The sequence below is a fragment of the Borostomias antarcticus genome, assembly GCF_949987555.1.
Source record: "Borostomias antarcticus genome assembly, chromosome: 22".
In the NCBI taxonomy this organism is placed as follows: Eukaryota; Metazoa; Chordata; class Actinopteri; order Stomiiformes; family Stomiidae; genus Borostomias; species Borostomias antarcticus.
In genome coordinates this window covers 19673143-19688142 of record NC_140255.1, presented here as the reverse complement: position 1 = coordinate 19688142, position 15000 = coordinate 19673143, and the positions used below count along the sequence as shown (strand labels likewise).

Here is a 15000-nt window from a genome sequence, read left to right as displayed (position 1 = left end):
AGGAAAAAGAGGGAGACATCTGACAGAGAGAGAGGGGAGAGGGGAAGAGAGATAGAGGGAGAGAGGGGGGAGAGAGATAGGGAGAGAGATAGAGGGGGGAGAGAGATAGAGGGGGGAGAGAGAGAGGGAGAGAGGGGGGAGAGGGAGAGATAGGGAGAGAGATATAGAGGGAGAGAGGGGGGAGAGAGAGAGGGGGAGAGAGATAGAGGGAGAGAGGGGGGAGAGGGAGAGGGGGAGAGAGATAGAGGGAGAGAGGGGGGAGAGGGAGAGGGAAGGGGGAGAGAGATAGAGGGAGAGAGGGGGGAGAGGGAGAGGGAAGGGGGAGAGAGATAGAGGGAGAGAGGGGGGAGAGGGAGAGTAGGGCTGTATATCATCTTGGATTTCGCGATACGATACGCATCACGATACACAGGTCACGATTCGATATGTATCACGATACAGAGGTCACGATACAATACGATACGATACGATACGTATTGCGATACACACATCATTTACTGAAAGATTTTAAGTGTTCAAGACTGAAAACTGAATGGCTCAAATGCACTATATAGATAACTCAAACTCAATGACTGGACAGAGAGCTAGCTAATAAATATTTAACATTTGATATCCATGCTTTTTAAACTGTCAACATTGTAGTATTTAGGGTTTTTCAAAATTATTTATATGTATGCTTTTTTAACTTAATATTGTAGAATATGCTTTTTAAACTGGATTTAAAAATTTAAATAAAAAAAATAAAAAAATAAAAAAATATTTTTATTTTTTAAATTTTACAGCGCCCGGCTGTATCGATACTCCGGGCTGAAAGATCGATACAGTATCGCGAGACTACGTACCGCGATGCATCGTTGTATCGATACAATCCTACAGCCCTAAGGGAGAGGGGAAGAGAGTTAGAGGGAGAGAGGGGGGAGAGGGAGGGGAAGAGAAGGGGGAGAGAGATAGAGGGAGAGAGGGGGGAGAGAGAGAGAGAGGGGGAGAGAGAGAGAATTCCTTGCTTACCCTAATGCTCTGTGATTCCACGAATAAGCGTTTCATGAATGTATACAGCTAGCAGCTAACTCTAAGGCATGAGTAATTGCACAAATCCAACGTGCTTAGAATATGACAGCTCTTCACGTGACGGGGAGGAATCCATTTTTCAACGTGCATATGCGTGTCCTAAAATTATGACTTTTCTAAAGACCTCCAGAGGAAGACGTTCTCCTAATCTCCACACACAGATACACACACCTCACTGACATGCAATGTTTAAACACTTAAAACACGTTTGTAGTCGGTTGTAGCACTGTTGTATGTCCCATAGTGTTGCCATATCTATTTACTGAATGCCCTCAAACTGTACTCTGTGTAAAACAGGATAATTGTAATGTAAACTATTGATTTGAATTGCAGTATTGTGGGCGTCCATCTTATCTTCTAATTAACCAGAGATGATACTGACTTTGAAAATGACCTACTGTACAGTAGCGTGTGTGTGTCTGTGTGTGTGTCTGTGTGTGTGCCTGCGTGTGTGTCTGTGTGTGTGTGTGTCTGTGTGTGTGTGCGTGTCTGTGTGTGTGTCTGTGTGTGTGTCTGTGTGTGTGGGTGTCTGTGTGTGTGTCTGTGTGTGTGTTTGTCTGTGTGTGTGCCTGCGTGTGTGTCTGTGTGTGTGTGTGTCTGTGTGTGTGTGCGTGTCTGTGTGTGTGTCTGTGTGTGTGTCTGTGTGTGTGGGTGTCTGTGTGTGTGTCTGTGTGTGTGTTTGTCTGCGTGTGTGCCTGCGTGTGTGTCTGTGTGTGTGTGCGTGTCTGTGTGTGTGTGTGTCTGTGTGTGTGCCTGCGTGTGTGTCTGTGTGTGTGCCTGCGTGTGTGTGTGTCTGTGTGTGTGCCTGCGTGTGTGTGTGTGTGTGTGTGTGTGCGTGTCTGTGAGCGTGACCTGACGTGCGCCAGATGGTTTGTTTCACACGGAGTGAAACAACATGAGCTTGTGAGATCAGGATGGTCTCACGAGGGTAGCGCAGAAGAAAAAAAAACTAAAACTAATACTGAAACTAATAAAAACTAAACTAAAACTAAGCATTTAAAAAAAAAAAAAAAACAACAACTAGCAAACCTGCTTTAAAACTAATCAAAACTAAACTGAAATTGAAAACAAAAAGTTAAAACGATAGAAAAATAAAAACAAATGAAAAAAGAAAACAAAAAGTTAAAACGATATAAAAATAAAAACTAATGAAAAAAGCAAAACTATTATAACCTTGGTGTGCGTGTGCCTGGGTGTGTGTATGCCTGCGTGTCTGGTTGCCTGTGTGTGTGTGTGTGTGTATCTGGTTGCCTGTGTGTGTGTGTGTGTGTGTGTGTGTGCGCATGTGTGTCATCCTAACATCCGTTGCCTGTCCATCTCTACGTGGGCTCTGGCTCTCCCCTACCAGCACAGAACCTACATCACCTCCGAGAATACAGTACAGAAATGGATATTATACACACTATATCTACAGATATACATTGTAGAAACAAGCTCGTCATCAAAGCGAGGGCTTTGAGCGTTACTGTTGGCTTGTGGAAAATGATTCTGAAACATTTGTGGGAAACAGCCTTTTGGTTCGTTGTGATGGTTGAGATTGGAGGGAGAGAAATTGTCTGAGAGCTCGTTCCTGTATCTGACATCGCAGGTGCCCAAGAGATGTTATGAACGTGTGTGTGTGTGTGTGTGTGTGTGTGTGTGTGTGATGTGTGAGAGAGAGATATAGAGAGGTATATATATATAGATCGAGAGAGAGAAGGTTGTGTGCGTCTTACTGTAGCCCTGAATCCCAATACAATCTGTTAAATGGTGTCGGCAATCAGATGGGTAGAACAGGAGCAAGCTGAGTCTGCAGTATCTCGTGCACAAATGGAACACGCACACACATGCGCATACACACAAGCACACACACACACACACACACACACGCACACGCATACAGTATTGTACACACACACACACTGTCAGCCTATGGAATCTCAAGTATAATTAGTGTTTTGCATCTAATTTTTAATTTGTTTAGCCCCAGGGGACGTCCGTATGCAATGGTTTACAAAGTCATGGTTAGAGGTTTACAAAGTCATGGTTAGAGGTGGATCAAGTCATGGTTAGAGGTGGATAAAGTCATGGTTAGAGGGAAATACAGTACGAAGTCACAGCTGAAAGGGCCGTCAACAGACAGGTCCTGGAGAAACAAACATTATCTGGTGAATTCATTAGAATCATTTTCTGAAGCTGCTGTTTCCTCACGTGGTCATAATCTTCAAACAGTCAGTCTGCAAAATAAGATGAAAAGACGTGTGTGTGTGGGGGGGGGCTATGTGCAATTGATAATGTCTAAATAGTTATTTGTTTAAGTAAATATTTGTTTGGTGTGTGTGTGTGTGTAAAAGCATTTCTGAGTTTGTTGTCTGTCTGAGTATGTTTGTGTCTGAGAGTGTGGGTGGGTGTTTTCAAAGCAGACGTGTGTGTGTGTGTGTGTGTGTGTGTATGTTTCTGTAAACAGTGCCATCTGCGAGTAGGTGGGCCCGGAACCGTGGCGCCAGGATGTTGGCAGATGGAGGGGTATGTGCAGTACACCGGTGCCCAGGAAGGGGCCAGGTGGGCTGGCCTGGGCTGAACCTCCCAGCCCCTCAGTCTGGAGGTGTGGAGGATGATGGATCCCTCAGGGGTGGGAGGGTAGTCAGCCACACAGCCCCAGTCAGGTGACTCATACAGGGACACGCTTGGCTCAGAGCCACTTCCTGCTGGCTCTCTCCATGACGTCTCTCATAATGGCTAATTTTAGCATTTTGGAAAAATAAGACTCATCTTATTTTCCGACAGCAGTTTTACAAATCACTCAGGTGGGAATCTAATGTCTCTCTGGACTGTCCTCTGTTGAACATGATAGCCCTACTTACATCATGACTTATTTCATACCTTTACACAGGAAATCTTCTGAATGGCTTCTACTGTAACTCCCTCCCTGTGTAGATACGACATACGTGGGGGGTGCCAGTTTTGATACAACACCCTGAATGACACCTGTGGAGGGTGTCCCCTCAGTCCCACTGTCCCAGCGTTGGACAAGTTACTTAAAGGGCAATGCTCGTTTTTGACAACCTGGACCTTATTTACGACATATTATAAGAAGTTTGACTCACCGAGATCACTTTGGTGTAGTTCGGAGGCATGTAGAAGAAATTTAAAATCCAGCGCGAGCCAGTATATCCATGTAATGACGGTGATCGGGGCACCGAGAATGCAGTTTCTCAAAATCTATTTTCGGCCGCTAAACGGTTGTTTTCATCAATCAGATTGGATGAATCGACAGTTGAGATTCCTCAACGCGAAGCATTGTTGTGGTTTTCAAATACGAGAATATTGTCGTCGTCATTCGTCAGCAACAATCCGATCGTAGCACAGAGAATGTGAGCCGGAGAATAGCCAGTCTGCGCGCTGGCCTGTGCGCATGCGTGCTAGAGCAAGTGGGGAAAGGCGTGTAAAGATCATATTACAGAGGCTTAAGACCCCGTATTTGAAAACCACAACAATGCCTCACGTTGAGGAATCTCAACTGTCGATTCATCCAATCTGATTGATGAAAACAACCGTTTAGCGGCCGAAAATAGATTTTGAGAAACTGCATTCTCGGTGCCCCGATCACCGCCATTACATGGATATACTGGCTCGCGCTGGATTTTAAATTTCTTCTACATGCCTCCGAACTACACCAAAGTGATCTCGGTGAGTCAAACTTCTTATAATATGTTGTAAATAAGGTCCAGGTTGTCAAAAACGAGCACTGCCATTTAACAAAAGTAATCAAGAAAAGGAACTGATCACTTTCTCTAAATTGTAATTAGATTATTTTACTGATTTCTCTCTGAAAAGTAATCAGATTACTAATTATTTTACTTTTCAGTTACTTTAAAGCAGGATATGCTTCCTGCTTTCGCACAGTGCAGATGCTTTTGCTGCTTGCTCTCGCCTTCGCTTGCATTTTTCTGCTGATATTCTTGCTTTTCTTCTGTAAGAAACTATGAGCAGCGACTCCTGGATACGTATAAATCACTGGGACTGTAATGTTTTGTAGATATAGTTGGCTGTTGCCATATTTCTACATTTTATTACCTCCTCACGATAACGTGAACGCGGCAGCAAGATGCCCCCCTTCTCCACACAGGACTTCCACAAACCTCTGCAGAAGATTAGTGCTGGAAACCAAAATGAACCTTTTAGAAGTGAGCGTGGAAGTCAACGGACTAACTGGGAATGACACCACCTTACCATGGATTCAAAACAATGGACAAGAGCATGCTAATACACGGCTAATTAGCACCAACAAGACCACGAAGAAACAGGAGAGCTGTGTACCAGGTAATACATCTACAAGTGGTCGTCCTCCCTGGAACTCTCTTGGTGCAAAACCTAAGAGTAAATCACTTCCCAGGGAAATGGGAGGATGCGTAACAGGCAGAGCCCAGCGCCCGCAGATTTATGATGAGACTGGCTGGGCTGTATTATCATCCAGGAAGAGTGCCTCTTCAACCCCTGTCCTTGGTAGGACACAGCCGTGGACAGCTGCAAAAGGGAGCGCCAGCAACAAACGTCCCCAACAACCAAGTGTACAACTGGAGAACAAATTTGCCCCACTGCTGCAGGACCCTGCATCTCCGTCTGATGACCTGGATCACATCTCATCTTCACACAGCAGGATGAGAGAGAGTAAATCAGACAGTAAAAGGCTACAGGGAAAGCTACCGACTGGGCCTCAAACTCTGGTTGTGGGTGACTTTACTGTAAAAGATGTGAGAAGCATGTGCAGTGAAAACACCAAAATACTCTGCTTTCCCAAGGATCTGGTCTCTGACATGACAGAAAGAATCTTGCATATACAGTACTACACATCCAACTGTGAAAAACATCATAGTGCACTTAGGGACAAATGATGTTGTGAAACAGCAGTCTGAAGTTCTCAAACGAGACTTTATTGATCTGTTGAACACAGTCAGTTCTCTGAAAGCTGAGGTGTTTATCAGTTACTCAATCACAAACAGGGAATCAACCACTTAACCAACTACACGGCCAATCACAAACAGGGAATCAACCACTTAACCAACTACACGGCCAATCACAAACAGGGAATCAACCACTTAACCAACTACACGGCCAATCACAAACAGGGAATCAACCACTTAACCAACTACACGGCCAATCACAAACAGGGAATCAACCACTTAACCAACTACACGGCCAATCACAAACAGGGAATCAACCACTTAACCAACTACACGGCCAATCACAAACAGAGAATCAACCACTTAACCAACCAGGGCGCACAAGGGTGTAGTCGTAATACCAGTATACTCACACTTCCCAGGTTGACCTCTCTCTTGCCTCCCCTGGAGAACTGGCCGGTCAGGTGGTACAGCATGGTCCGCCCTCGCCTCCTGGCCTCGGTGAAGTGAGAGCTGCTGGCCTTCCTGCTTCTCCTCTTGTCCTCTGAAACTGTCAAATAAACATACAATCAGCAAACAAAGATCTTTGACACGCTTTAATTGGTGCATGCTTGTGATTTTGCTTGTCCTATTTAGAATAAACTATTCTACTGTACCTAACTGTCCGAGAGTTTGTCACACTTGGTGATCACAGCTCAAAAAAACACTTTAATGACATGTGGGGTCCCACAAGGATCCATTCTAGGGCCCCTACTTTTCAGCCTGTATATGCTACCCCTGTGCAACTTCATTAGGGGGCACAATATTAGCTACTATAGCTACGCAGATGACACCCAGCTCTATACATCTGTGACACCCGATGACTACAGCTCAGTTGACCACTTGGTAGAATGCACTGCTGATATAAATACATAGATGTAACAGAATTTCCTTCCGTTAAACCAGGACAAAACAGATGTCCTGATCATTGGGGAACAAGTTGAAAGGGAGAGACTATCTGAATACTTAGAAACACTGACACTGAACATCAAATGCCAAGTCAGAAACCCAGGTGTCATGTTTGATTCAGATATTAATTTTGAGGCCCGTATTAAGAATGTGACAAGGACATCTTTTTATCACTTGAGAAACATTGTTAAGGTGAAACCTTTTCTCTCCCAGGCCGACGCTGAAAGACTTATGCAGCTGTTATCAGTAGCAGGTTGGATTACTGTAACACTCTCCTATCTGGTCTACCAAAGAAAGCTATTAGTCAACTTCAAATACGTGTAGTACAAAATGCTGCAGCATGTGTCCTCACTAAGACCAGAAGGAGAGCACACGTCAAACCAGTCTACACTAGGGGTGTGCCCGAATACGAATACGGTATTCGGATGAGCACAAATAGTAGCTTTTTCCCGAATAGTAAATTCGTACGAATATTGTAAAAAATATTTGGGAGGAGGGAGAACAGTCAAATACTGTATGAGCAAACGATACGTGCACGTTCTGTCTGCTTGTTGATATGACACGACGAGAGAGAGAGAGAGAGAGAGAGAGAGAGACAGAGAGAGAGAGAGAGAGAGAGAGACAGAGAGAGAGAGACAGAGAGAGAGAGAGAGAGAGAGAGACAGAGGCGCATGCGCTTGCAGTCTCGCACCTGCTGTCTGACTAGACGTCTAGACAACGCGTTGAGGGAGAGAAGCTAAGTAAGCTAATTTCCCAAAAAGTTGGCGTGTTCCTTTAACACTTAGAAAAGGACAATCCGCTTTATCTTTGTTCTTGTGTTTGCAACGTTAACTCCTTCCATTCAGGTGGGGAAACACTGCTGTGCGAATCAAATGCACTTCCAAAGAGGTGAAGTAGAAAGCCACCGCTCTGTAATGTTTGGACACCAAGCCTAGCAACGACCTGTGGTAGAGAGTGACAATGACAAACGACAGCACTGTCCAAACCAAGGCCAGGGGCTGAAAGTGGTTTTTTTTTCTTTTCCAGGTCATAAAGTATAAAGGGCTTCTGTGAAACAATTGAAGGTTGCAGTTACAGCCTACCTTCCTTTTTGCTGCTCTGGTGACCTTTTCCATGTGTGTCGGTGATGTCTTTGAAGGAGAAGAGGAACAGCACCATCTCCCCTTTCTCGTTCTTGATGGGCACAATGTCCAGCAGGCACCAGAACGCCGTCCCTGCAACAAATATTTATGAAGACGTCATTACTTAACGACATAATTACATCTCATTCCTGGATCGTTATGGCCTTTGTTGATCAAATTTGCACAGCCGAATTAATATAAATGATATCATGTATGTCCTCTATGAATATATAAAGATACTGATATAAACTGATAATATCACTGGATAAAAGTTAAAATTCTCATAAAATATGATTAATGCTGGCAACCCTCTTTTAAGACTTAATTATACTCAGTCACTATAACTGCCAAGTCACTAAAATGTGCTTAGCTGGTTGAAAACCTGTTGACGTTTGATTATCCTATAGATTATACAACAAAACATTTTCCAGGAGCTTGCTTGATCGTCTCGTTGAGAGAGAACAGGGAATCATTTTTAGTCATCTAGGGCTGGTCAATTCAGCAATCATTTTATTGACTTAAATGGGTGAACTGATTCTTTGCTTCCCTCTGTAAAATTAGGGGTAGGATCACTATGTACATTCTCCCCCTCCTCCTTCCTCTCTGAAAAGCGCATTGTGTTGCTTCTGTGTATGAAATGTGCTATATAAATAAAGTTTGATTTGATTCGATTTGATTGTCACCAGTACCCAAACACGTGAGCAGAAAGAGTTTGGAGGAGCGAGTTCTCACATCAGATGAGAGAGTTAACAAGTTTGACAGGAGAAGAAAGGGGCATATATCCAGGCGCTCACTTGAACCAAACTACTCATAAGCAACTCCAGAGAGGAGATGAGCCCTGCCTTCAAAACAGATGTTGCACATATCCCTTGGTGTGCGTTTGTGAGTGTGTGTGTGTGTGTGTGTGTGTGTGTGTGTGTGTGAGAGAGAGAGAGAGAAATGTTGAGAGAGATGGGAAGAGAGAGAGAGAGGGCGATAGAAGAGTCTGTGTATGAGAGAGAGAGAGAGAGAGAGAGAGAGAGAGAGAGAGAGAGAGATGTCTGAGTGTGTGTTGGAGGCCTTCATTGTAATCAAGAAACATTCAGCGTTCAGGGTAAAGGGTGCACTTATCACCATCTGCACAGCTGTGGTGATTCTGCTAATGTAATTAGCAACAGAGTGTTTCACACTACTTCCTGTTGAAGGTTTAGTCACTGTATGGGGGACATAAGCCTGTTTGAGTGAGATAGAAGCTCTCATATATAAAATTGAACTTAATTGAAGGATAAACCCCTTGAGATGAATCATCTCGTTTTCAAGGGGGTCCTTGAATCACAAATACAACAGCAGTACAACAACTCAAAAGAAAATCATAGACACATACAAACACAGCACCCACACACAATCTCCCAACCCATCAGCACACCACAAACCTTTTATAAAGAATTAAACACAATCAGAAACAAGAACAAGTTGTTTGCGAATGAGCCAATAGTGATGTTGTAAAAGTGTGCAGTGAGGAGATGGAAGGGAGAGTCAGGCCGGCTGTTCCAGGCAGATGGGGCTTTACATTTCAAAGCCCCGGCGCCCGACTTCTTTATGGGGATCTGCATGGAACTAGGTATTGCTTTAGATAAGAAGAAAGGTTAAGAAAAATACATTTAAAAATGCATTGCTGCCAATTAAAATGCTTTCTAGAATTTACAGATACCGTAGCATTCGACTGCACCGTGGAATGACTGACACGCTTCTTATGTAGGGTTTAAAATCTACTTAAAATGCATAGACATTTGAAGCTACTGCTGGTAACTAGTATATATATATATATATATATATATATATATATATACAGTGCATGCTACAGCAGTGTGTGTGCACATCCTGGAGAAACCCACGCGTTCCTTCTGTATACTGTGGCCAACTAGTTGCAAAAGCAAACAGATCCCATAGTCTCTCTCTTGTGTTTTGGCAGGCCTAAGCATATCTCTATGCTTTTTTTAGGCCTTTTCCATATAAGAGACTGGACATCGAACATTGAAACTGGATTCCTTACTCCTTAACCCCCCCCAAAAAAAAACAGCTGCTCTTGTGGCATAGCAATGTAAATAGACATTACATTACAGTAATTTACTCTAGCTGACACTTTTATCCAAAGCGACAATAATTGCATTTAACGTAGGTAGTCAGTATACTACTACTCACCAGAACTCACAAGGGCATCTCCCCTATGGGAGGTGACTAAGAGTATAATCTAGTACTAAAGGCAAAGTGCAAGAGTAGCAAAATATAAATACAATGGGTGCTTAAGATGGAGGATCCTGGTAGTACTTCTTGAAGATATCCTTAAGCTACTGTAAGAGGACCTCTATCTAGGTACAATATCCATACAGTAAGTTAATATTTCCACCTACCGTTCTTCTTGTAGAAGCGGACCTCTGTCTGGTGCTCCTCGCGGCCCTCCAGGGCCTTCTTCATCTGCAGGGCCACGTGTTCGCTGGTGTCGGCCCCGTGCAGGAAGCGGCAGCTGCAGTTCTTCTGCATCACCTCTGTGCGCGCGAAGCCGGTCAGCTCGCAGAAGCCGTCCGAGCAGTAGACGATGGGGTAGCCACGGTGGCCCTGCGCGTTGCCCAGCAGGAAGTTGCTATCTGTTTGTGTGTGTGTGTGGGGGGGGGGGGGGGGGGGGGGGAGGGATGGGGGGAAACAAGGAATTGTGGGTTAGTGTGTGCATGTGGTGGCTCAGTGACTAGAGGACACACATCTGGTCTGAGTCTAGCCCTGGTCTGGATCAGTTTACTATTCAGGGCTAAACCCCGCTATACCTGTGCCTTTTACTTGTTCCCCTCAGTCTACATTAACGCATCTGCAGACAATATTATTTCATAACTCACTAAAGTGAAGACATTTTTCGAAACATGAAAGCCTTTTCTCCGAGGTGGCTACAGTTATACCCCCCCACCTTTTACATAAAAAATAAAAATCAACTTTTTGCTCTTAAAAAGAACATATCCACTGATATTCACTCAGCTATTATGGTATTCATCAGCCTGGCTTTGTGACCCTGTGCTGTTTCAGAGTGAGATCACGTGATCAAGGTCGCGGAGCAAGAGTAGTGGATATCTGTGGGCCATTTATGTGCTATTTAAGTGCAAAAAAATGCTTTGTATATAAAAGGTGGGGGGCTACAACTGTAGATGCGGTAATGAAGACCGAGTGAGAAAAGTCGATGGCGCAGAGAATGGTCTCTGGCAGGGTGGGACACCGGGGTATAGCGAAGAATCAGAGAAGAATTTTTACAGCTCACTTATCTGGCCCCCGGGTGATTACTGGTTTTTTGCTTCCCTCTGGAATATGTAGAGAGTGGGTCGTATGCCCTCCTCCCTTGTTCTCTGTAAAGCGCATTGTGTTGCCTCTGGGTATGAAATGTGCTATACAAATAAAGCTTTGATTGATTGATTGATTGATTGATTGAATAATATACCCACCTGGACCAGGGCTAGTCTGAGAAAGTGTTGATTTTCTTTTATCCCACATTTTATTTCGAAGGTGTAACTCAGTTTAGACCTCAGTTGAAACCCCCATACTCAAAGGGTAGAGGCTAGTTCCCATACATGCAGAGACCAGTCAAACCCTAACCCCAACCTTAAACTTAACCCTAACCCCAACCCTAAACTTAACCCTAACCTTAACCCTAAACGGCCTCTGCATTTATGTGAACTAGCTTTTCCCATACTCAATGTAGCCATGTTATTGATCATTCAAGAGGCCATAGGTCACATGTGTAGACTAAATGGAACATCAACCCAATCTGAGTACCCAACATGACTTCTCAAATGGAATAGGCCTACTCGTTTTAAGATCATGTTTAATTGATCCTAATCACCAGATCATCTCTGGGTCATCTCCCCTTTTACAAGCTTGTTGGAGGGTGTAAAATATTAGGCATGGCTGTAACTGAGAGAGAGAGAGAGAGGGAGAGGGAGAGGGAGAGGGAGAGGGAGAGGGAGAGGGAGAGGGAGGGAGAGGGAGAGGGAGAGGGAGAGGGAGAGGGAGAGGGAGAGGGAGAGAGAGAGGGAGAGGGAGAGAGAGAGAGAGAGAGAGAGGAGAGAGAACGTCTGTCCTATCAGCATCAGTCTCCCCTGTATTTTACACGTTTGTTTTCAGTACCATGGACAGCGAACAACTACTTTCCAATAGTGGCACTGCTCCAATCTCAACTGTATATATCAACTCAACTGTATATATCAACTGGATTCACCTCTCCATTCATCTGGCTATGCCTGCCCTTGGTTGCCCATGGCGTGTCCCAGCATGCACGCTGCCTACTGTCTGCTCCCAGCTGCCCTGGGAGGAAGGGCGACGGGATGGGTTCAGAGCAGAGGGAAATTTCATCAGTGAACACTACTGTCACTCTGTGTGTGTGTGTGTGTGTGTGTGTGTGTGTGCCTCATCACCGTTTGCTGTGTAAAAACCACTGTATGACAATAAAAACAGTTTGTTGTTTGTTTGTACTACCACAGACGACTAAGCAGTATTCCCGCTCAGGGAATTGCATCAGTGAACGGTAGGCATGGCCTCGTAGTCCATCTGATGTAGGCGTGGCCTCGTGGTCCATCTGATGTAGGCATGGCCTCGTGGTCCATCTGATGTAGGCATGGCCTCGTGGTCCATCTGATGTAGGCGTGGCCTCGTGGTCCATCTGATATAGGCGTGGCCTCGTGGTCCATCTGATGTAGGCGTGGCCTCGTGGTCCATCTGATGTAGGCGTGGCCTCGTGGTCCATCTGATGTAGGCGTGGCCTCGTGGTCCATCTGATGCCCACTGGCAATATGTCTCTTTGTTCTGGTTTGTTTGGATTTGCACACTGCACAGTGGTGGTAGGCCTACTTGATTTTACCTACTAAGTTTGACATCTGCCATGTCCTTAAAAGCAGGATGGGGATTGAAATCAGTATTACATTTCACCCAAAAATCTAAACAAAGACTTCTCAGTTCCACCTTTTTCTTTTAGGGCCTCAATTTGTTGTTGGCATCAAACAAGAGGAGGGAAGTGGTCACACCTTGGCTTAACGTACTGTTACACATTAGGCTGCAGCTAAACATCCTACTAGACAGAAACAGCCCCCCGGATGAGGCTGGTTCAGATTCCCCCGGATGAGGCTGGTTCAGATTCCCCCGGAGCTCCAGAGGGGGGGAGCCAGTGTGGAGCGTGCGGGAGTTCGACAGAGAGCTACAGTAAGCAGATGCAGCAGCCTCTCCGCAAACTAGCTTTGCAAACTTTACTGAGGGAATCCCGATGTCTTCAGGGTTGTCATGTTGTGGAGATATTCAATTCCAAGATGCCATTAATTATCGGTCAAGGATTGATGTACCATCCAAAAATCCCAATGAGGCAAAGATTCCACCCCAGCCCGACTGCTGTAATGTACCCTAATGTGTGTAGGCTACTCTTTTTCACCTTCTTTACAAATCACAGACGAGAGAGATATCCTGAAGTTTACTGCTATCTGATACGCATCGGAGCACAGAATCACTAATTGGCCATTTAGTCAGCCCGTGTTCCTGGAAACGCAGTGGTGAAACGGCTCTACGGACGCGCGCACATACACACACGCACACACACACTCGTCTGTAGAGTTGTTTAGCTGTCCTTTATTGTATATAGTGTGTGTGTGTGTGTGTGTGTGCCCGTGCGCTGCTGGCTTCTGTGGGCAGTCATTACCATCATTAATTGGCCATTTATTCGGCTCTTATTACCTAATTTAAAAAATCCAGCACACGGGATACAGAGGTTGGCTCTTTTATGTGTTAGATGAAAGGATAGCTCGGCAACATTCAGCTTACGCAATGTTTGTCTAAGAATAAATAGCCTACACACAATCGCTAGTCAGCATCCCTATATCCGTCTCCCATATGGGTCGAAGGACGGGAGGGTCATTAATCAGTGTGCTCAGTAGCATCCCCATGAAAAAAGGCTAATAATAATGTAATAAAGAACTTAACAGCACTGCAGTGTAAGTGTACCATTTGTACTCCTGTCATAAGGCCGACTTCCTGGCGACATTGCAAGGCTGTAGAGAGAGGCGTTGGTAATATCCATTCAGTGACGTCTCTGGACACTTCTGATGATGTATTCAAGTCAAGATGGCCGAACAGCATTGTGTCAGTGGAAGTCCTCCTACAATGTGTCTCACTGAAGAACTTCAGAAAGTGTGTGTGCGTTTGTGCGTGCGTGTGTGTGTGTGTAGGCCCACTTGTGTGTGAATCAATTGTCAGTCCCTAATCCCTTTACAGATCTTGCGTCGTGTGGCTGTGCTGCTAGCCTAGCTTTTCTTTATAATCAGATCTGTACAGCATACAGCAAGTGAAGAACTGTAATCTGGGATGTTAGATGCTAATGCTAACAACAAACAACCAGCAATTCTCCCTCACATGTAGAGTAGGCTATAGGTGGATGCCCCTATGGGGCAAAGCAGTGTGCATGTGAAGTCACGCGGGAGTGAGGCAGTGTGCATGTGAAGTCACGCGGGAGTGAGGCAGTGTGCATGTGAAGTCACGCGGGAGTGAGGCAGTGTGCATGTGAAGCCACGCGGGAGTGAGGCAGTGTGCATGTGAAGCCACGCGGGAGTGAGGCAGTGTGCATGTGAAGCCACGCGGGAGTGAGGCAGTGTGCATGTGAAGCCACGCGGGAGTGAGGCAGTGTGCATGTGAAGCCACGCGGGAGTGAGGCAGTGTGCATGTGAAGCCACGCGGGAGTGAGGCAGTGTGCATGTGAAGCCACGCGGGAGTGAGGCAGTGTGCATGTGAAGCCACGCGGGAGTGAGGCAGTGTGCATGTGAAGCCACGCGGGAGTGAGGTATCGTCACACGCGCTAATTACAACCTTGACATACATCAGCAGCCTGAGGCAGAGTGGCAGATGACAGCAGTTAGACTCTGGAGCAGGCGAGCAAGCTTCCTCTGCTGTCACTGGTACAGTACATGTATAGCCTAAATAATTATAGC

General features: G+C 45.3%; 1 protein-coding gene across 1 annotated transcript in view; it reads right to left on the bottom strand.

Moving 5' to 3' along the window:
* The window catches only part of kcnh4b (potassium voltage-gated channel, subfamily H (eag-related), member 4b), a gene marked incomplete at both ends in the record, with an annotated part of 46429 nt that overhangs the window by 23492 nt on the left and 7937 nt on the right, over nt 1–15000 (bottom strand). The window contains 3 exons of the mRNA XM_084456175.1: nt 6365–6495; nt 7982–8113; nt 10411–10644. Of these exons, the coding sequence (XP_084312301.1) occupies nt 6365–6495; nt 7982–8113; nt 10411–10644 (497 nt within the window). The remainder of the gene's footprint in view (nt 1–6364; nt 6496–7981; nt 8114–10410; nt 10645–15000) is intronic.